Source organism: Balaenoptera physalus, assembly GCF_965194825.1.
Source record: "Balaenoptera physalus genome assembly, chromosome: 13".
NCBI classification, from domain to species: domain Eukaryota; kingdom Metazoa; phylum Chordata; class Mammalia; order Artiodactyla; family Balaenopteridae; genus Balaenoptera; species Balaenoptera physalus.
The window spans coordinates 17,210,826-17,232,687 of NC_138892.1; the positions used below are offsets into that span (position 1 = coordinate 17,210,826).

At 40.9% G+C, this 21,862-nt stretch overlaps 1 protein-coding gene across 2 annotated transcripts in view; it reads right to left on the bottom strand.

Moving 5' to 3' along the window:
- Positions 1 to 230: 230 nt before the first annotated feature.
- Positions 231 to 21,862, bottom strand: part of LOC309640597 (overexpressed in colon carcinoma 1 protein) — a 37,772-nt gene continuing 16,140 nt past the window's right edge. Inside the window, exons 3-6 of one of the 2 annotated variants that reach the window (XM_082419560.1) lie at positions 6,065 to 6,100; positions 5,164 to 5,243; positions 3,801 to 3,831; positions 231 to 1,113 (exon numbers count right to left, since the gene is read on the bottom strand). In XM_082419560.1, coding sequence (XP_082275686.1) covers positions 1,065 to 1,113; positions 3,801 to 3,831; positions 5,164 to 5,243; positions 6,065 to 6,100 — 196 coding nt within the window. In that variant the 3' untranslated portion in view covers positions 231 to 1,064. Of the gene's footprint in view, positions 1,114 to 3,800; positions 3,837 to 5,163; positions 5,244 to 6,064; positions 6,101 to 21,862 lie in introns of both variants that reach the window. The other variant, XM_082419561.1, reaches the window with a different exon arrangement.

The window sequence follows — 21,862 nt, forward strand, 5'->3', positions numbered from 1 at the left end:
TAAAGCGATTATACTCCAGTAAAGATATAAAAAAAAAAAAATTTGATGTCCCTATGATAGTTGTATGGACCAAATATATAAGATAATGCTTTCCTTCTTGTGAAAAATTTTAGTTTTTCATAGTAATCTATTTATACATTATTATTTTTATACTGATGTATTATATCTATACATCACAATGTGTGACTTATTTGAAAGTGTTCTTTTGAAAAATAATGAAGAAATCCAGGTAAAGAGGGATAAAAATGTTTTAATTGTTGAAATACACTGGTAAATTGAGTGATTTACATTTCAGTACTAAGTGGATACACATGATCACTATCAAATTAAGAACTTTCCAAATATCCGACTAACCATCAGTGACAAGTCCTTGAAAACACTGTAGAATTAACATGATGAGATGTTCTGATCACACACAGGTAGAATGGGAGAATCAATGGCTATTAAGTGTTTGTGGTTACATAAGCCTTTGACTAAAGAAAATAGGAAATTAATCAAAATGTACATACGGCATGCAAATCTCAACAGTTTAAGTATTGCCATGTAGTACATTGTTCCCAATAAAGAAACTCCTCTGATATTTAAATAAAGCTGAAAACCAAATAGTAAAAAAGGAAAGAGATAACAGTAAGAATCAATTTAACAATTTTACAGCTAAACATTAACATGAAGTAGAAATAGTGAAAGATAACAGACAAATATATTACTTTGGGTAATTCATCGATAGTGCCTTATTATTGTAAGTTATAAATAGATGAAGGATTTTGCTATATAAAAACTATCAAAAAAGTATCAGTGAAAAGACACGATCTTCATGAGCTGTGGGGATGGCCAGGGTGAGAACGCAGCTGGGGCACAGCAGCCAGCTGGGCAAGAACCCTTTGTAAGCTTGCCTTCCCCGCAGGTGGACCAAATATAGTTCCATATACGTGTGTTGTTTAACCAATTCCTTTCTAGTACCACAACATTCAATATGTACCCATGGTTTTAACTATAAACTAAGAATTTAGGGCGGGGGGTGGGGGGGCGAATGCTTAGAATTTCCTTGGAAATGTCTGTGCACGTTACAAAATCCCACGAAGCAAAAATTCCATCCAGATCTTGATGAGGAGGCTATGACGGCAGCAAACAAAAAAAGGGAAAAGAGTTAACAAGCGCGAAAAGGCGCCACTTAGATGAAAACATATCAGCGTTAAGCCTGCAAATTATTTACTGATTTTCTTTTCAGTAAAACACACGTTCAACATCCGTCCAGTATTGATTTGAGACTGAATACGTGGCCAGCACAGTGTGACGCACTGACGACACTTAAATGAAGAGACAAAGTCAGGTGGAGAGAGAGACTTCTAAACTTAGAACCAAAATACAACAGGAGGATGCCTGAACCAAGCTACACGGCAACAGCACAAAGATACCAACTGCCCAGCCACAATCTGTCCCTTCCTTGTTTGGTCAGACCCTCTTGGGAAGAGGGGCGAGTCACCCACTTCACCTCGAGCTCTCCCAGGGGATCTGATGCAGCGAGCCCATCCACTGGCATTGGACAAGCATCACTGTGTTGGCAGCACTCCGTATACCTAAATGGGCATAACTTTCACCCTTGGGTCATCTAGGGAAGAAACTACACATCTGTATTGTGATATAAGTAACTTTGATTCTGAAATCATTCCTCAATTTGCTTCAAAAAGTAACCAAGTCAACTTTGAAGTTGGGTCACTGAGTGAGTTCGGTGGCTTTATTTCTAGAGAGGTTTTATATGTTAGGTCAAAAAAAAAAAAAAGTGTCTCCAATCTTTTCCATAAAATGTCTCTTCTCATCGGGGTTTCTGCCCGATAATTTAAGCTCAGATGCCATGCATCCAGATAAGTACCACAATGGATGCTTACAATTGAGTAAATGGACAGCCTATCAACTTAGAAAACTTGTCAGATAATTCAAAAGAGGCAAATGGATTGTTTAGCAACAGAGGTAAAGAATGGCGGAAATTGAGAGGAGAGAGGGATGGCAATAAAATAGTTTTTATTTTTACATTGATAGCCATGAGCAGTAGGGAAATATTCTACCTAGCTGTCTAATGTTATGTGGGCTGACTAACCAGCAATAGTGCTCAACTGTTATCAGGAAATTTTAGATCCATATACAAAGCTGGACAATCATCGTGTCTAACTCTGTCATGTAAAAACTGAAACTGGGTGAAGCTGGGAGAAGGTAAGGGATTCATCTAAGGTCCTGTGTTAACAGCAGAGCTACCGAGTCTCCAGATATCTATCTACACAGCACTTCTTCCCACTCTATTCAGATGCTTTTTGAAATACACCCTGTTTTCAGGAGGGTAAACACTAATATACGCTTACTTTCAACTAGATTATCTTTTCTATTTGATGCAAATAGTAAAACTACTGCTGCATCAGGGAAAACTGGCAGGGAACTTAGAAATCTACATGAGAGTTAGAACTCTATTAAAAATACTAGAAATAGAAAATCTCCAGCAAGTTCCTAAAGAGAAGCTCAACACCCTAATGTGGTTATGGGCACTAGGGAATAATGCTCCACAATGTTGTAGCCTTGATGAGAGGGTCTTTGAAAAAGCAGCTGCCCAATATTGTTGTATTTCTTGTCCAGAAGAAACCAGTTACAGCTTCCATGTCCTTTTTCTCCAGTAGGAAAGCTTATTGGTCTCCACCTGTGAGCTTATTCTGCAACCCATCCCATCCCAGACACCAGCATCAGTACTGGTCCTCAGCCAGAAGCTGGTTCAATATCAAATCAGTCTTGCTTCTGATCTACCAATGGCTGGATTCTGGTTACAAAAAAGGATGATGGTGCAGTGATGATGATATTGATGGTGATGATGACAATGACAATTATAGCAGAAGCTACCATTTACTTCACATTTAATCCAACAAGAACCCTTCAATAAGCATCGGGGGAAGAAACTTGCCCAGCTAGTAAGTGAAAGAGCCTGAATTCAAATCCAGGGTTGTTTGACTCCCAAAAGAGAATGGGCTATCTCAGGAGAGAGAGCATTCCTGATCACTGGATGTTCAAAAGAGGTGCGATGTCATTCAGCAAGACTGAAAGACAGTGGGGATCTAAGCATTGCATGCATGTTGGTCCAAGTAAACAGAAACTCTTTTCCTCAATGGAAATGCTGCTCAGTATCTTTTAGAGACTAGTACCCAGACAGTAGTTAATAAATGAAAGCTATTTTTCTTCTGTCCTTGTTCTTGTTTGTCTTATAATTTTAACTCCAAGCTCTTCACCAGGTCCACAGTGCTTCATCTTTTAAACTTGGTCTATGATTTTACTATTCCTTCCTGAAAAACTGGATCTTTGCACACTGATGATTGCCTATCTCTACTGGAGTTCTGGTACTGGTACATCTTCTCTCTGTATATCAACTACCCCTGACTATTGGCAAACATTTAATATTGATCCTAATCTAATTCCAAACCTCTCTAGTCTCTCCTTGTCTGTCACTTCCAAGGTCCTAGCTCCTCAAAGACTTTGGCAATGAAGAGTGAAACCCTAGTAGTCTAGGCAAACAGCTTATTCTTATTAAATGAATTAAGTTACATTCGAAAAAATATTAATGAAAAAAAAAGTAACTGCAAAGAAAATTGATCTAATCATTAAAGACCTCTTTACAATAAAATATATTGGATTCCATAGATTTAACCACAAGATGAGACCCCTCCTCATACTCAAGTTCGAGATTTCTTAGAAATATAGAGCATTAATATCTACAGTTCATTCATCCAGGCTAAATATATAGAATTATTTAGAAAAATATACAGTACCTCTTGATTATTGTCATGATATTACTTTCTTCTAATCTTAAAAAAGAGAAAATTAAGAAAAGTTAAATGTTCAGTTATAAAGAATATATTCTAGTTTCCTACAAAACTACAAATAGTTGTGACATATATGTATTTGCTAGTCTAAATCACCGAGTAGAGAAAAACCATAGTATGTTAAGAAATAATAAAGGCTTGTGTACAAATTAAATCAAATATTATATATAATTGTATGTGTACATATTAACAGTTCTTTAAAACCACATTATCAGACCACTGTACAGTGATTAGTAAATCAGCATTCTTCACCACGAGCCACACTTAAAAATTTACTTAAGGGACTTCCCTGGTGGTGGAGGGGTTAGGAATCCGCCTGCCAATGCAGGGGACACAGGTTCGAGCCCCGGTTCAGGAAGATCCCACACGCCACGGAGCAACCAAGCCCGTGCGCCACAACTTACTGAGCCTGTGCTCTAGAGCCCAAGAGCCACAACTACTGAGCCCATGTACCACAACTACTGAAGCCCATGCACCTAGAGCCCATGCTCCGCAACAAGAGAAGCCACCGCAACGAGAAGCCCGAGCACCGCAATGAAGAGTAGCCCCTGCTCGCCGCAACTAGAGAAAGCCCGTGTGCAGCAACGAGGACCCAACACAGCCAAAAATAAATAATATAAATAAAAATAAACTTAAAAAAAATTTACTTAAGCAAGAAGCTATCTACAAGGCTGCAATCGTACCTATTATCAAAAGAACTTCATTAGCCCTGCAATTACTAACTACTAAAACTCAGAAAAAGGAGCCTCCACTTCATTTCATTATACAAAAGACAGTTAATTTTCTTCTAATCACCAGACTACTTATCAGTCACATTTATAATATATTATAGGAATGTACCTTTATGTTCTACAAAAACTCCATAAACTTACTGAAATGTTTGCTTTCATTTTCACACTGATCATCACTGAAATTAACAAGAAATTTAAAATCTCCGTGGAGAATAACCAGGAACAGAAGGTAACTTTTGCTCTGGAATTACTCTCATCATGTGGGTGGCAATGTCAACAAATGATTACAATGAGCAGATATGGTTTTTCTGGGTTTTTTTTTTTAAGGCCGCACCGAGCGGCATGCGGAATCTTAGTTCCCCGACCAGGGATCAAACCTACGCCCCCTGCAGTGGAAGCGCGGAGTCTTAACCACTGGACCGCCAGGGAAGTCCCAGCTGTGGCTCTTATACACAGTTCACTGCAAGTCAGCAATATGTAGGGTGAGTCAGGCAAGCTGAAATATGCATTTCATACGTTTTTCACAAAACAAAGAAATAAACATGTAGACAGAGTAAACATCACATGGTTCTACTTACTTTTTCGCACACTCTTTGTTTGATTGGACACCATATTGACGGCCTCAGATGGTAGACCAACATACACCCCTCCATAGTTTCTTGATGAAAAGAAGCAGAGATAGAAAAATCAGACCAAACTACATGGTTACTAAACATCTGCAGAAAATGATGAGAGCATGGGGCCCTTCAAACAATTATAGAATTATTAAAATAACTCATGACTTTTCAAAAGTAGAATTCAGAATATTATTGTCCTTGGAGAGATCATTGTTTTTCTATGTTAAAAAAAGAAGCAATATATAAAAAAAAGAAAGCTGTGTAGTAGAATTTTTAGATATTTTACTTGCAATGAGAAAGAAGAGAAGTTGGGATTTTTAGAATTTAGTAGAGTAATAAATATCAGTAGCGTGACACGTTACAGTTCATCAGTCAACATTTATCAAGAATTCAGAGTGGTCAATGTGGTATGAGGTGCTATGGACACACAAAAACACTTTACCTGTAGGTAGATATAAAGTGAGGAGGAAGAGAGAGAGATAAGGAGTAATGAGAGTGGAGTGCTGCTAATCAGAGGATGGAAGGACGGAGAAGGCGGAAGGAAGGAAGAGATGTCATCCAATTTGAGAGACCAGCACATCCAAAGACCAGAAGATGGAAACTAGCACAAGCCGTGTGCACAGGACAAACCAAGCTTGTTTGGAAGAAGCAAAGATTATGGTCCCTGGGCAAGATATTTATCACATTGCATGCTCCTCCCTGTATTCTCTGTGCCAAAAGTTTTCCTGGTGGAATCTGTATTACTGGCAATGTGCTACAGTGGTCGATTAAATGCATGAGTTAAATTAATTCATGTTAAATTAAATCCATGAGGTGGGACCAAAATTATTCAAATTAAAGGTAGCTTCAACACCAAACATACCTCCTCTTGTCATCTTCTGTTATTGATTCTTCTGTTCTAAAAGGTCAAAAACATTTGCTATGAGCCGTTTGGTTACACAGTCAGAGACTTCATTTTTGGCTCTGAGAAAAGAGGGACTGATGCGTTAAAGCCAGTTTTGTTTATTTCAGGTTCTTCCATCGAGTATTTCTGTAACACAGGATTCTCTCTTCACCTCAATCATTTATACACTAAGAAATTGGCAGTTTTCTACTTACCAAAAAGCGTAAATCCATCAAATGCCAACAAGTCCAATTGCTGAACAAAATCAAAAACTGAGGTAACCATAATGGAAAAGAATATAAAGAAAAGAATGTCCATATGTGTATAACTGAGTCACTTTGCTGTACAGCAGAGATAGGCACAACACTGTAAATCAACTATACTTCAATTAAAAAATGTTTAATTAAAAAAAAACAGAAAACACTCATTCAAGGGACAAAAACAAAAAACCTGAGGGCAGCCAAGACTGGAAAGAGCACATAAATTGGGTGTCAGGAAGCCTGGGTTCTTGTCTGGCTGTGCCACCGCTCCCTGTGTGACAGGCTGTGGGCAAGTTGCCGGCCTGTATCTCATCTATACAATAACGGGGTCGACCAGATGATGCCCAAGGTCCCTTCTAGTCCTAACACACTATGAGTTTGTGTCTCTTATGCCAGTTCAGCAGCACAATTCTAGGTATGAAAGATTTCCTTAGTGCAAAAAGAGTTAAAGTCAATTTAACTTTCTTTTATCTAAAAAAACAGCCGTTTTATACATGATCTACTGCAAACAGAAGAGGGAAATGTTCAAAAGAAATTTCTAGAGGGAATCACTACTTTAAAATGCAGTCTCTTTCCTTGAATAAGCGGACTCCATATTCTACTAGAATTCCTTGGCATATTTTTAGGAGGATCAGGAAGCTTACCTTCAAGTACTAGCTAGCATACATTAGTTATTTTTCTGAAAGAAAAAAAAAAAAGACTCAAATGTATCTCGCTGAACTCAACATGTAATTATAAGGGGCTTCAGTTAAGAAGAAAGCAGACTGAAAACATCTAAACAGCTTCACTGAATCTTTTAATTGCAGGGATTGTCATATCATGGTTTCACACATTTAAAAGCTGTGAATGTATATATGTACATGAGATTTTGCTTCATTGCAACAGCCCGTAAATCCGAAGTCTATAGAGAAAGGAAGTGGAAATTATCTGTTAAACACTGGCCATGCACACAGAAAATACTCCAATAGAGGGCAAAAACCACCCTGCAATCTAATTTGTCCAAATTGAGCCCATAACCTACTTTTAATTATCAACTTCATTTATCTCTTGCTAAAGTTGGATCGTTTTTTAATTCAAAGGTGTCAAAGTCATATTGTATTAGAACTGGTGCTATGCTTATTGAAGTGGTATAACACTTTCAGGTGCTGTTTACCAGTTTTAATTAAAATGGATTTATAACCTGTTAGTACAGATACTAGAAAAAATGATGGTGACAAACTCGTTCAAGGTTATCAGAACTGTTTACTCTGGTTCTGAATGGCCAACATTATAATGAAATTGTTTGTGAAGCTGTAAGTGGCAGATTTGGACATATACAATGTCTCATTTTTTCTCACAGATATTCTTTTCATATCCAATGACATATCTGTGTATTTTATATCTTTCCCCTTTTGCCTAATCCAGCTTAAGGATTTATTCAGTGTTTTAAAATATATTTAACTTCCCCAAATGTAAAAAAATAGTGAATTATTTTTAATCTATTATCTCTCATAAATTATTCAATGCCCTAAAACCCAACTGTGTTCTCCTTGATAAAATTAATCAACAATCCTACGCATCTAATTTGCAGGAAATGATAATGTGGCTGACATATTTATTGGATAACAAATTAAGCTTCAGAGATATTACTAAATCTTTAAAAATACCATTTATAAAGACTTTTCAGATGTCCGTTCTTTTAAACCTTTAAGTAAGTTATAATGCCTGTCTTTGTCTACATGCTCCCTTCCTTCTACAAACAATTATTCTATGATACGAAGACTGGAGACTAAAGACTACATGGGTAAAAACTGCATCATCACTGAGTCCTTCCTGTGTGTCAGGTACAGTGCCAGACACTTCACATGCATCAGTGCTACTCCTCTCAACCGTTCTGAGAGTTTACAACTGAGGAAATAGGTTCAGAGAGCCAGGTAATTAACAAATATGCAAGACCAACATTGAAACCCCATCTATCTGACATGAAAAACATGCTCCACATTCGAATTCACCACTCTGCCTCTCAAATAGGAAGATGTGAAAGTCAAAAACACTTCCAGTGACAAACCAACATGTTGGTTTCCCCTAGAGTGGGCACTGTCTCTGTACCACTCTTGCAAAAGCTTTGAGCCTCACCCCTGTCTCACAACCTGCTTGTGTAACTGCACCAGGCACTTTGCTCGTAGGATTCTACTGTTTCCTTTAATCCTCATCACAATCCTGCAAGATGGGTATTAGCCACATGTAAAGATGAAACACTGAGGCTCTGAAAGGTGGAGCAGCATGACCAAGGTTACAAGGCCAGGTAATAGAGCCAGAATTCAAAACCAAGGTTGTGTGCTTCTAGCTCCTGCTTCATAAACTGTGAGCCCATGCTAATTTGTATCAGAGAAATACCCCCATCTCCCAAGCTGGATCTCTCTGATTTTTACCATCCCACTTATAAGAGGGAAACAAGATGGCAGAAGAGTCTTAGTCAATGTTTCAATAGCATTAGACCTAAACCTTTATGCTGCCAGGGACAATCAATCTTTGCAGAACTTGTTGAATGGCTACATAAGTCATTTATATCCCAATAGAAAACCTCTCCAGATCAGCAGTTACATTAGACTCTATTCATCTGGACAACCAGTTTCAAATTGAGGCGAAATCAGAAAACCGCGGTTGGTCTAAACCAAACCTCCTTGCGAACAGAGAGGTCCAAGCCACTGTGTTTAGCTGCCTGAGAGACAAGTGCTGCCCTGTCCTGTCCAGGAAGACAGCATCCTCCCAGCTAGGGTGATGTGGTCCTGCCCCGACTGAACAGGCTGTAGCATTCGAAGAAGAAATGGTTCATCAAGCAGCAGTAAAGATTCCTGGTAAAAGGAAGGCCCAGAGATGTTAAGCCACAGGCCCTGAAAAGCTGGCGAAATTGTCTCATGATTACTAGTGACTCCAGATGGGCATCCAAAAAATATACCTTCTGGTGTGGGGACCAACTTCTCTTGAAAGGGTGTTTCTTGTCGATAAAAAGTGGACATTATCCCGGGACAGTTCAAAACTGGGGTGATAAATTTATCTGACAGCTAAGCAACTTAGCAAGAAGCTTCAGTCTTTAGGATTCTAATCCCTGGGGAGATTTTCAAGTTTTGAATAATGGCCTGGCTGTCCAAACACCTGGGCTGCCCCACCTGTACACCACTTTAAGGAATCACTGTACTTGTTTCCCCTCACGAAACATATTTTGAAAGATTTTGTTATCAACTGGCCTTACTATCTCACTTGCTGATAATTATCTTAGACATACACGTGCCAAAGGGAGCCTCTGATGTGCATGGGATGGTTCCCACAGGGTGTTTGTGTAATGTGAATCCAAGGCAAATAAATCTTATATTTTGCTAATGTAGAGCCTGTGCAGCCTCGTTGTAGATTTCCGTTCAGTTTCTAAAGTAATGAAAATAGCCTGTGGTCCTCCTTCGACCCTGCCAATCCAGAGCATCGGGCTAGGAATTGCGCTCGGGCCAGATCACTCCCCACCACGGAGCCCTTGGATGAGCCACTGTTTTTCATGAGGGACTTGATTATTTTTCTTGTCTGGTCACTACAGCTTTAGTGGAAGGGCAGTGGCTATTGTGCAGCCTGCAGCTGTGACTGCTGACGGATCACAAGATTTGTTCCTAAAGCAGGGAAGGAAGCGGGGAGGAAACGCGGGACAGAAGGCCACACGGACTCCGCCTTGGCGAGAACAGCAGCCGCTGACAGAGTCTAGAGGGCCCTCGGTCACGGACATCGTGGCCCTATTTTCTGCTGGTACTAAAGACAAAGAATGAGATGACTTCACCCTGGAATCTTCCCTTAGAAAACAGAGACGGAAGATTGCATTAGTCCATGCTGGAGACGACAAAGTGAAAAGGAGGCCGATTCACAGTAGAGGAGCTGGAAGAGGCCAGACCGCACTGCTCGGGAGTTAATTGGTCCAGATATCTCCACAAACTCGGCCTACCCGTACTCTTGCTCCTTTAGACAAGAAGCAAGTGGACATACCTCAACCAGGAGAAATCTCCTAGTGTAGCGATCCACTTCTAAATAATAGTTCTGAAGCCCAGTGCAGGAGTCAATGCCCAGGTGCCTACAGGCAGAGGCACTGAAAATGGGAAGTGTGGATGAAGGGTTCCAGGACAGGCCCTGTTAACACTCCTTTTCTGGTCACTACAGCTCAAGTGGGTGGGCAGTGGCTACTATGTGGCCTCCAGCTGTGGTTACTGCTGGATTACAGCATTCAGCTGTGATTACGCCAGCCTGGCAATGCCCTCTCCCCAGAAGGCAGCATCCCAGCCCCAGAGAACCGCTCCTCTTCCAGCTCCTAGATTCCAATAACCCCAACTTCCTTCCTTTGTCACTCCTGCCCTAGGAACGGTAGCCACTTCCTGTTATAACTCTCCCTATGATCTCAGTCTTCCTTTCTTACATCCTCAATCCTCCATGACCTGTTTAACCAATTCCTAATAGTAATTTCTCTCTGCTGAAATATTTAATGTGGTTTCCTTTACCCTGACTGGACACGAACTGACACATTACTTGGTAGCAAGAGTGGGGTTTATCTCCCAGGGCTGGATTGAACGTGTCTCACTAAAGCATTTAAAGTACCTGTTATTTCCTGTTTATCAGGCCCAATTACTATGTCATCAGTGTATTGGACCAGTATGACGTGCTGTGGGACATCAGTAACATCAAGATACTGCAGAATAGAGGATGAACGGCAAGACTGCGATGGTATACTGTTGGCCTTGCCAGGTAAAAGCAAACTGCTTCTGTTATCCTCGCAAACCGGTTCAGAGGTAAAGTATTCGCCAAAGGTTGCATAACAGGAGCTAGGGGCTATGTTGAGTGTTCTCAATAAAGATACCACACCTTGAACAGCAGCTGAAATTGGAATCACCATTTCATCAAGTTTACAAGAATCCAAAATCACTCTCTAAAATAAATCTGCCTTCCACATGGGCCAAAGAGGCAAGTTAAAAGGAGACATGAGAAGCGTCTTCACTTTTTCAAGTCTTTGGTGAGGGCACCAATTTCTGCAACTCCACCAGGAATGCAGTATTCCTTTTTGTATATTATTCTGGTATAGAAGGGAAATCCCATAGACTTCTACTTGACCCTTCCTACCAAGATAGCCCTTCCTTCACAGGTCAGAGAGCCAATGTGGAGATTCTTCCAGTTGCCAAATACATCTACTCTGATTATGAACTCACAAACTGAGGAAATAACCAGAGTATGGGATCTGCAGACTACTGGACTCACTGCAATTTTTAGGTTAGCCAAAATTCCAGTTTTTACCTGACCACTATAAGCCCACACATGGACTGATCGCCCATAGTGGCATTTTGGGTCCTCAGGTGTTAACAGCAACTCAGAGCCAGTGCCTAGAAATCTCTAAAAGGTCCAGGTACTTCCTTTTGTTCTGGACACAGTTGCTCTAGTAAATGAACACAAATCCTTTGGGGAAGACGTGAAAGAATATCTACCGTACATACATGTGGCCGTGTTTAAAATTCCCTCAAGGGAATGTGGTCTTAATTACTCTGAGTCTGACTTGGGTCTGGAAACTGGGTTAAGAGGCTATGCCTTTCCACTGTGATGACTCAGCTTAGCTTTCTGGCTCACAGACCAGAAGTCTTCCTCTTATAAAATATACAGAGGGAGAAAATGAACCCTTAGATGGCCATCCTTCTCGTCTATCCCTAGGGAGATTGTGATCAACTAGCTCTCATCAAGATTCCTTCCAGGATGAAACATTCTGCCTCTTCATCCCTGCTGTCTGTTATGGCGAGTGTGCCCACCTTGTCTTAGGTGGTTCAGTTCTTGGCCTCTGCTTCTCTGGGATCCCATCACACCCAAGGAAACAAAGAACCCATCTCAAGGGCAGCATCTCCCAACTGTCATAGCCATGTTATAGAGGACAATCATCTTGGATGCTCCCTTCACTATGTGTTTCTCAATTTGCTCAGTCTCCTAGGGAAGGGGGTCTCCTCTGCAGTGGGGAGCAGCTCACACTTGAGAAAGTCATACCAGCTTTCCTCTCTCTTCAAGCCTCTGGATTCCTTCCTCTCCATCACACCAGAAAAGTTCTGACATACTGCTCCCCTGGTGAGAGCATAAGTTCCTTCTGTTTAGTTTCATCAACCAAGTTGACTAAACTGTTAAGAGTCCTAGCTATGCACCTAAATTAGATCTGGAATCTCTGTTAAATACAACAATATCAATAAATTCAGTCTCAGCATACACTGCTTCTCGTTGGTCACACACCCTTAGAAGCCATTTCCATACATATTCCTGAGTATTCTGGTAGAAGAAAATGCACAAGCCTGCAATTACTTTGCAGTATAAGCTCTTTCCTCCCAGGTCAGACATGGTGCTTGTCCCGTGGGAGCATCCTGAGATCTGATTCTATTTGTGGGTCCCGTAGCAATAAGGGGTGGTTGCAGTAGGTCCTGCAGAGGACAAGCACCCCGTAGCAAGGCAATCACCCAGGCGAGGGGACTCAATTCCATGCCTCTTACCCAGCTGGTCTACCCCATTCTCAAAGGCCCTGCCAGGAAAACAGAAAGTTTCTGGCTGGCAAAGATGGGGAGAGAAAGTCAGCTCTTCATCATTAGCTTCACCTCAGTTTTAATTTAGCCCAGTCTAGTGCTCTTGAAAGAGGAAATGGGAAATAGACGAGGCTACAACAGCTGTCTCTAATCTAACCAGGGACCAAATGGCCACAGACTACTCCCTGCAATGTGTACCTGAATCTAAAACAGCTAACAGAGAAAGCCCGGCCACTTAACACAGTCTTAATGCCTTAATATCACAGCAAATGCAACAAGATGAGAAAGTCACGGCCCCCCTTGATTTCTGGAATCCCCAACTAGGTGAAGAGGAGGGGGGTGGGGTGTAGTGTAAAGAGGCAGGTAGGCTGGTTTTTTTTATTCAGTGGTGCAAGCAACCACCCATTTGAATAATTTTAAGGGTCTGGAAAGGCTAAGATTTAAATATAGTTTAATTTTACCTGTTGGCTAAAGTTACAAATTCAGGTTCTCTATTATCCATCAGGTGTGCCTCAGTGTCAATTAAGGGAGAGGCACGTGAAAGAGGGGGCCAGGCCCCAGGGGAGGGGCTGGAACTAAGAGCTGGGGTTCGGGTATAAACAGGGTCCATTTCACAGTTGTGCCCAGGACACATTTTAGAAGGAAGACTTACTTCTCAGGTCCAAAGAGTAAAGGAGCGAAGAGGTACTAAAAGACCTAGATTAAGTTTAGCAAGTAGTTCCTCCATTTTTAAATCCCCATGAGCCACTACTCTACAGAGTAAACTTGTGTATAATAAACTTGTTTTTTTCCAGAGGGAGCATGACCGAAAGCCTCTTGGTAAATTGCTTTCTCTGGTCTCAAGACAGTGTCTTATTTCTGGGCATATACAGCATCTGAAAATTTGTGGAAAGTGATGTCACATTTAGAAAGAAAATGTAATAATGCAATATTGTTTAATCAAAAGGTCGCATCACATCTTTTGAAAAAAAAACTTTTAAACCGCAAGAACATTTCCTAAGAACCATGGAGCATATGTTAACAATTTGGGGCCAGGTTTAAAAAATACACTGGGCATTTAATTACCATCGGGTCTCTTTTCTTTAACAAAGATTTAGCTTCTTTTATCAAAGGACAGGTGTTGGAGGAGAAAGAATGTGTCGAAGTTAAAGCCACCCATTGAGTCTCATGATAATCTCCTAGAGTGAGATCACATGCTCCCAGTCTCTGACTCAGATTTCCGGCCACTGCATTCATAAAAATGTTTGCAGAGCCAAGTGTGATTGAGGGTAGACCACAAGTCCATCCTTTCCCCCCACTTTGGGGATTGCTGAAAAGCTAAATCCTCAGTTGATAGTTTAAAAATGACACATCTTGTTATAAAGCAGAAACTAACACACCATTGTAAAGCAATTATACTCCAATAAAGATGTTAAAAAAAAAAAAATGACACACCTTTGCAGAGCGATATAGTGTTTAGTGATCCCTATCTTACCAAAGTTGCCCCAATTTGGGGCGATGTCAGAAAAAGAAAAAAAAAAAAAAGCAACCGTTGGTTTCAAAACTGCTTTCTTATATCTCAGAGTTTCCACCAAATACTTCTAGCCTACTTCCTGTGAAGCCACCATGGTGCTCTCCTCACACTTCTCACATTGAGTATCTATACTGATCCAGATTTCTCTAGGTCACTGCACACCCATCTGCTTCCTACTAGCTTTGCAGACCTTCTCCTAAGTGAACCAGAGACACTGAATTTCTCTCTAACCATAAAGCTCTGACTTCTTTTAAGTCAAGGTTCCAGAAGGTGAGCCACTTCCAAACCAGCTCCATGTCTGTGGTTGCTCTTTGGGGCTGGCTGGCTTTCCTCTGCCTGTCCTTTCTTCATTAATGTATTTTGTGCATATACCTCTTTAAAACTAACTATCCACACAGAACACATAAACCTTTCAATCAATTTATACCACTATGGTTACCATCCTATCAATAACGATCACTTCAATGAAGCGAGACCTTATTCAGAGTTACTATAGTAAATATAAACCACAACTTTTTTCTTCCTCAGTAGCACATGGTAATCAAAATATTTTCGTCGCAATATTTGCTTAGTTTCTGGGTTGTATAAAATAGCTGTCCCAAGTGACCTACAAGAAAGGTTTCAAAGGTAAAATAATGGAAGCACGGCATGGATACATTATGTGCATTCTCTAGAACAAACACAGATGATAAACATCAGGCAGCCGCTAGTCACTCTAATTAATATCTCCTCACGCATGGTGGCTACAGGTGCCTTAAAATTCAGAACGTTCTCACTGCCCTAGACTTCCAGAACGACATAGTTCTGTGGCAAAGAAAGGATTTATTTTTCACTTATTCATCAACAAAAATGTTCTAAATATAGAGCTATTCTTATTAGCGATGATCTAAGAAGCAGAAAAACAGGCTGCAGCCTTTTCTTTTTCCATATTTGCAGTGTCACTACAGAGGCCAAATTTATTTTGATTTGTAAACGGTACAATTTCAATATGGAAACCTCAGGAGATCATGCGTGTAGCGCCAATGATCTATTTTTAGTTACCATTCATGATCATCTTTTGGAATAAGCTTATTAATTGACAATGTTTACTTCCATTGACACTACCATCCTCCAGATAAAGTGGAATCATTTAATTTTCTCTATAATATGTTTTTATGATGACCCCTCCTTTTCACGGAGGTTCCAATCGATTCTACCAAGCATTTAATTACATATGATATTGGACAGAATTAACATTTTATCATTGACTGTTAGGGCCTATATGTAATCTCATTCATGTCTTCACAATTTCAAAACTTCTTAGGACAGTTAGCTTTAAGTCTCTCTCCTTGGATGGGCCCCTTTCTTTCTTCCAGAATGTACTACCGGAGAACATGAGTGACATTTGCTCTTTCTATGGGGTAATAGATCAAGAATTAAATTGCAATTTCCCTACCCCTCTTCTGTTCTCCTTCTAAGAAGCACACAGTGCTGGATTACTTCCACATTGGCTGTAGAAGTATCCTTTGCTACAAAGCAGGCAGGAGTGTTCTCTCCCCTTTAAGAAACCTTGTTTTTCCCAGTTGTATCACTTTTCTCAAAACCTTGAGAATAAGCAGCTTGTTTTCCCTTGTCCCAGGTTCTCCAAACAGGAGACAGAGCCAGAATGCTCCCAACCTCCCCAAAGCACTCTTTCAGATGGGGCCAATTTCATTTTCACTCAAAAACTCTCCTCTTTGGCATCAGCCCTGCCATAAGAGCCCCGGACGCACTAAGCATTTTGGCCCTGACTCAAAGGTTTTCTTCCTAACCATCGTTACCTTGGACAATTTTAAATCCCATGAAAACCACCTAAACGACCTCTCGCTTCACATTTTGCTGACTTCCTCTATCCCAGCAACTTTTACTGCTGCTCTAAGAACTTAATCCCAGCGGTGCTCCATGGAGCTTAGTTCCTGCAATTATTTCACCTCTGATATTTTAGAGTAGGCAATCCCACTCCTTAGGGGAAAAAAAAAAATCCTTCTTTCTCCCTTCCCCAAAATTCCCAAGAAGCCTCCAGCCCATCCATGCTCCCAGCTCTCCCCATTCATCAGCCCCTTCGGGCTTCCCCTCCCCCTCTCTCCAGCATGTGCCTTGCAGTCAAGCATTTCAACCATACTTGCTGGTCACCACCAACCCCTCTCTATCTCTGAATGAACCCACTCAATTGCTTCTCTGCCTGCTTTTATTCCACTGGGTCCCACCAAGGAAAATCTGACCATGTGTTGATGGGCAACCAATGGGAATGTGAGATTTCTAACCACAGCAAGGCCCTCAATGCACTGGGTCTTCTGCCATCAGGGGTTCATAACAGAGGCACTGCCAAATCTTTTCAACAACCCTTAAACCACCTAATAATTCTAGCTACCATTTACGGGCGGGGGGGCAGGATGGGGAAGCAGAATAGCAACACGTAATACCAAGTATTATCCTAGGAACTGAATATACTGTACTAATAACCATCACAACCATTAAGCAGTTACTTAACCTCTCTGCGTCCCATCTCCTCATCTGTAAAATGAAAGAGCACTACTGTCTGTTGGGGGTACTGAATGAGATAATGTACTTAAAGTGCTGGAAATCACTCTGTGGTATGCAGGTCTCAATAAAGATGAGCTATTAAAATTGAGAATGATGATGATAATGATGAAGATGGTTACCCTGAACGGTTATTATTATCCCAATTTTACGGATAAGAAGATTAAAGACACAATATCACACAGCTAGTAAAGGATGGAGAGCAGTTTAAACACAGGTCTGTCTGCTTCCAAAATGCATGCTTTTTCAATGCTACTTCCACCCCAGAAGACGGGGAGAATTTTTCAATGCTACCTCACTTCAGAAGACAGCCTTGCCTGCCATGTCACAGAGGAGAAACAAGGCTATCAGATACCCTCAGGCTTGTAATTAGGAGAGGGCTCAGCTGACACGGGTGTATATGACACGAGAAATTTATAAAGAATTCCAAGGAAACTCAAGATTAGAGATACACAATTTCATGTTTTAAAAAAGACAGAGCTTCAGCATGTTTTTGTTGTTGTTGTTGTTTTTAAAGATTCTTTTTTTTTGATGTGGACCATTTTTAAAGTCTTTATTGAATTTGTTACCATATAGCTTCTGCTTTATATTTTGGGGTTTTTTGGCCTCGGGGCATGCGGGATCTCAGCTCCCCGACGAGGGATTGAACCCGCACCCCCTGCCTTGGAAGGCAAAGTCTCAACCACTGGACTGCCAGGGAAGTCCCTTCAGCGTCTTTTATGATAACTCATTCCAAGATATTTTTCTCTATAGCTGTTACCTTCCATAACAATAAAATTACTTTGCCCAGAAAAAAACTTAATGAAATATCACTTTACAAGTTTTAGGTGAAAGAAGTATTTGAATTACCTTGTTTAAATTGAGTGGCCATGAGCTTTTATGTTCAACAGCAGACATTAAATTTGAGTCAACTTGTTATTCAACATATATTTGGAAAATTCATATACATAGAATATATGTATTCTTAAAAAACAAGAGATTTTTCTGAAATAACATGGAAGGTGACCTACATGGAGAAGCTGCTTCTCTTCTGCCTGCCCAGTTATAATTCTCTCCTATTCTGGTAACAGCATCACCACTCTCCCACTGTTTAGCCACGTGGTTAGGTGAGGTTAATGACACCGATTGGCTGCAGCAGTGGGCACGTGACCCAGGCCCGGCCAATGAGAGCCCACGTTCCCCTGGCCCACTGACTGGTTCAGGGAGAGGCACCTGACCCCACGTCCTAGCCAGGGAAAGCCTAGCCCTAGGACTTTCGATCAAACTACGGGGAAAGAGAAGCTCTTTTTCTACAGGAATTATTAAGCTGATGAGATAGAAACTGGCCATCTCCATCACGACTGGGGGAAAGCTGCCTCAGCATGGAGCCAAAAACAGGAAAGGAGAGATGAGAGAGTTTCTTCCTGTCATTCAATCACCTGGATCCAGCTGTGACTAAGGCCTAACCCCTGGAAGTTTTCCATTACACATGCCAATAAATTCCTTTATGTTTGTTTGTTTAGGCCAGTTTAAGCTGGGCTTCTGCCATTTCCAACCAAAAATATCCCAACACGACCTATTTGTGCCAAGTAGCTAAGATAATTCGCTGAAATAAAATAAAAGCATGGTTGATTCGCAGGTTTGTGAAAATAGCCAAATGTCATCACATTGAATTCACTTCTGTTTTGTTCTGCATGTTAGTGTACTGTGATTTATTTTTGAAAAGAGAGGGAGAGAAAAAAGAAAGTCTCACTCCCTGATATACATGTGGGTCTGTCTTATGATGATTAAATTTCTATATATCTTCACCCATGCTTTCCTCCTTATCTCAAGTTGCTAAGGGAACCCTTCTATGTTTTTAATCCTTCTTGCATGTCCTAGGGTCTATGTACATTGATTATTCCCTCAGTCACACAGATAACCCCTCCCCAAATTACCCTCAGCTCTTCTTACTCAACTTACTTCTACCCTTTTGCCTATGGGTACGCCTACCTCTCCTCCATGTAAAAAATAAATAGAAAAAGAAAAACAGACTTCAATATACAAAATCATCCATACACATAACTAGGCAGAAATAATCACAAAGAAACGGAAGAAAACAGTGTAAAATATTAATGATGATTGTCTCTGGTGGGAGGATAATAGCTGATTTTTTCTTTTAAAAAAAAAAAAATGCTTTTCCATACTTTCTGAATTTCCTTAGTATTCCTTTTATAACAGATATATTTCTTGGGACTTCCCTGGCGGTCCAGTGGTTAAGACTCTGCGCTTCCACTGCAGGGGGCATGGGTTTCAATCCCTGGTTGGAGAACTAAGATCCCACAAGCCACATGGAGTGGCCAGAAAAAAAAAAAAGAAGAAATGTATTTCTTAAAATATGCTTCCTCTTTAAGCTACTAACATCCTTCCATCACTTACTGCGCCTTTTTGTTGTAAAACACTCCTAAGTTCACTTTCACCCTGACTCCATCAGAGAACTCACATCACCCAACTGAAGCCACAGTCCCCCAAGTGACCAGTGTGGCTGTCACGCTACGTGCACTGGCTTCTCTTCTCCCTTTAGCCCATGTGATCTCTTTGGATCATCAGCCATCCCTTCCCTTGGCTCAAGTTTGAAACCACAGGGTCATCTTCGCCTCAGATTTTCCTTTCCTTTACTTCCCCATTCAGTCATTCAACGGGTCTTATCAATTGTATTTCCGAATGCACCTAGAACACACCCCCTCTGCTCCTTTCCGGTGTCCTGTCTGCTGTCTAACCCTCTCGTGGCCTCAGCGCCATTAATCCCCTGTGCCTCCACCCCTCCCCCATCTCACATATCCCACTGCCTTGGGAGTCATCACCCTAAAGCTCAAACACAGTCATGTAATTCCCCACCTTAAAATTCTGAATGGCTCTTGAATGCATATAAAAATCAAGTACAATGACCGGCCTGGCACCAAAGGCCCTCCACAAGCCGGCTCCAGCCCACCAGCCTCACCTTCCACCTCTGCTGAGCCTACACCACAGGCTCAGGGCAGACTGGGTGACTTCCCAGAAGAGCTGGGGCTCTCCAGTACCCATGTGCCTCTTTTCGTGCTCTTTCTCCTGCCCTGGGTTGCCATTCTTCTCCTTCCTACACAAACTCTTGCTCACCATTCAAGACCTAGAAAAGCACTAAATTTTGACTATTTTAATAATTAACACTTAAAATCACACTGTATTTTGGTCCCCAGTAGCCACTGACCTACTTCAGGGCAGAAATATCATTTTATTTGTTATTAAGTCCTGGCTTCTTGCCTATAGAAAACAGGCAAATAAACAGGTAAGTGGAGACATAGTAAAAAATCCCAAACCTTCCCTAGAGAACTGATTTTTATTATATATTAAGGGAGTAATCATAACGTTTCTGACTTCTAAAAAACAATTGTAATTCCCCCCCAAAGAATTTTATGTGGTCTGTACATTATGGTGGTTGCCCTATTTGAAGTTCTGTACTCTTAGCATCCATTATGTGAGTTTGGCCACTTCTTTTGCCTTGAAATCAGTGTCTTCAGATTTAAAACAAAAAGAAAAAATTTAAATCTTCATAATATAAGTTTAAATTGTCTTAATTTCTTAGCTCCTTTCATGGCACCCCCTAATTTCATAGCACCCCCCTAATGGTACGGTCAAGATTTATAAATCTATAGCTTCTGATTTTTTCTTAAAAAAGGGTTTGAATATACCTTTTGTGCAAGGAAAAATAATACTATAATATTCTTCAACTTTTTCCAATTAAATTTACCATATTTATTTTTTAAAGGGTCATTTATTGAGTAAAATTACATCTTTTTAGTTATAGAACCTATGAGGTACACAAAGTCGCAGAAAGTTTAAATTCTAGAGAATTCAGGATTTTAGAAAGTAGTTAAATGGCATCTCATGTCCTGGAGTAGTTAATGTTGACAAAATGTCCACAAAGGTATCACTAAATCTTCTTAGAAATTTCCATGCTTCTGAAAGGAAGAGGAAGTCATGAAATCAATCTCTCCTTAAAGAGAAATGATGGAATTCATTTGTTAAACACTATGTCCACAGCACGATACTATTAACTAGAGGGGACTTCTCTCAATTCCCAAGGGAGAAGAGACAAGGAGATAAATAACATTATAAGCCCAATATGACATATCATAAGACAGGTCCAAGCTGCTGTAAAAGTTCAGAGGAGGAAGACATATCCAGTAGAGAGATCCAGGAAGTTCTTCTCGTAAAGGATAAGATATAAACCCAGGAGAATAGATAGAATTTTCACAGACAGAATTGGAGAAAATGCCATTCCAGGCAGAGGGAACAGCAAAAAAAAACAAGGAACCAAGACAGGAAACAGGAGGTCAGTTTGAGACCCTGAGAGTGGTCTCAGAGCAGGACTTCAGCTCACCTCTGGGTCCTTGGCCTCATCCACTCTCTAACTGCAGGCTGAAAGGCTAAAGGCTGAAACCTAAAGGGCCTTCCTATTCCCAAAGGATTCTGGGCTCAATCCCGTGGGCAGTGGAGACTAATCAAAAGTTGGGAGTGGGGCTTCCTTGGTGGCGCAGTGGTTAAGAATCCATCTGCCAATGCAGGGGACATGGGTTCGAGCCCTGGTCCGGGAAGATCGCACATGCCGCGGAGCAACTAAGCCCGTGCACCACAACTACTGAGCCTGCGCTCTAGAGCCCGCGAGCCACAACTACTGAGCCCACGTGCCACAACTACTGAAGCCCGCGTGACTAGAGCCCGTGCTCCGCAACAGGAGAAGCCACTGCAATGAGAAGCCCGTGCACCGCAACAAAGAGTAGCCCCCGCTCGCCGCAACTAGAGAAAGCCCATGTGCAGCAATGAAGACCCAACGCAGCCAAACATAAATAAATAAAATAAATAAATTAAAAAAAAAAAAAAAGTTGGGAGTAGAGGGCCT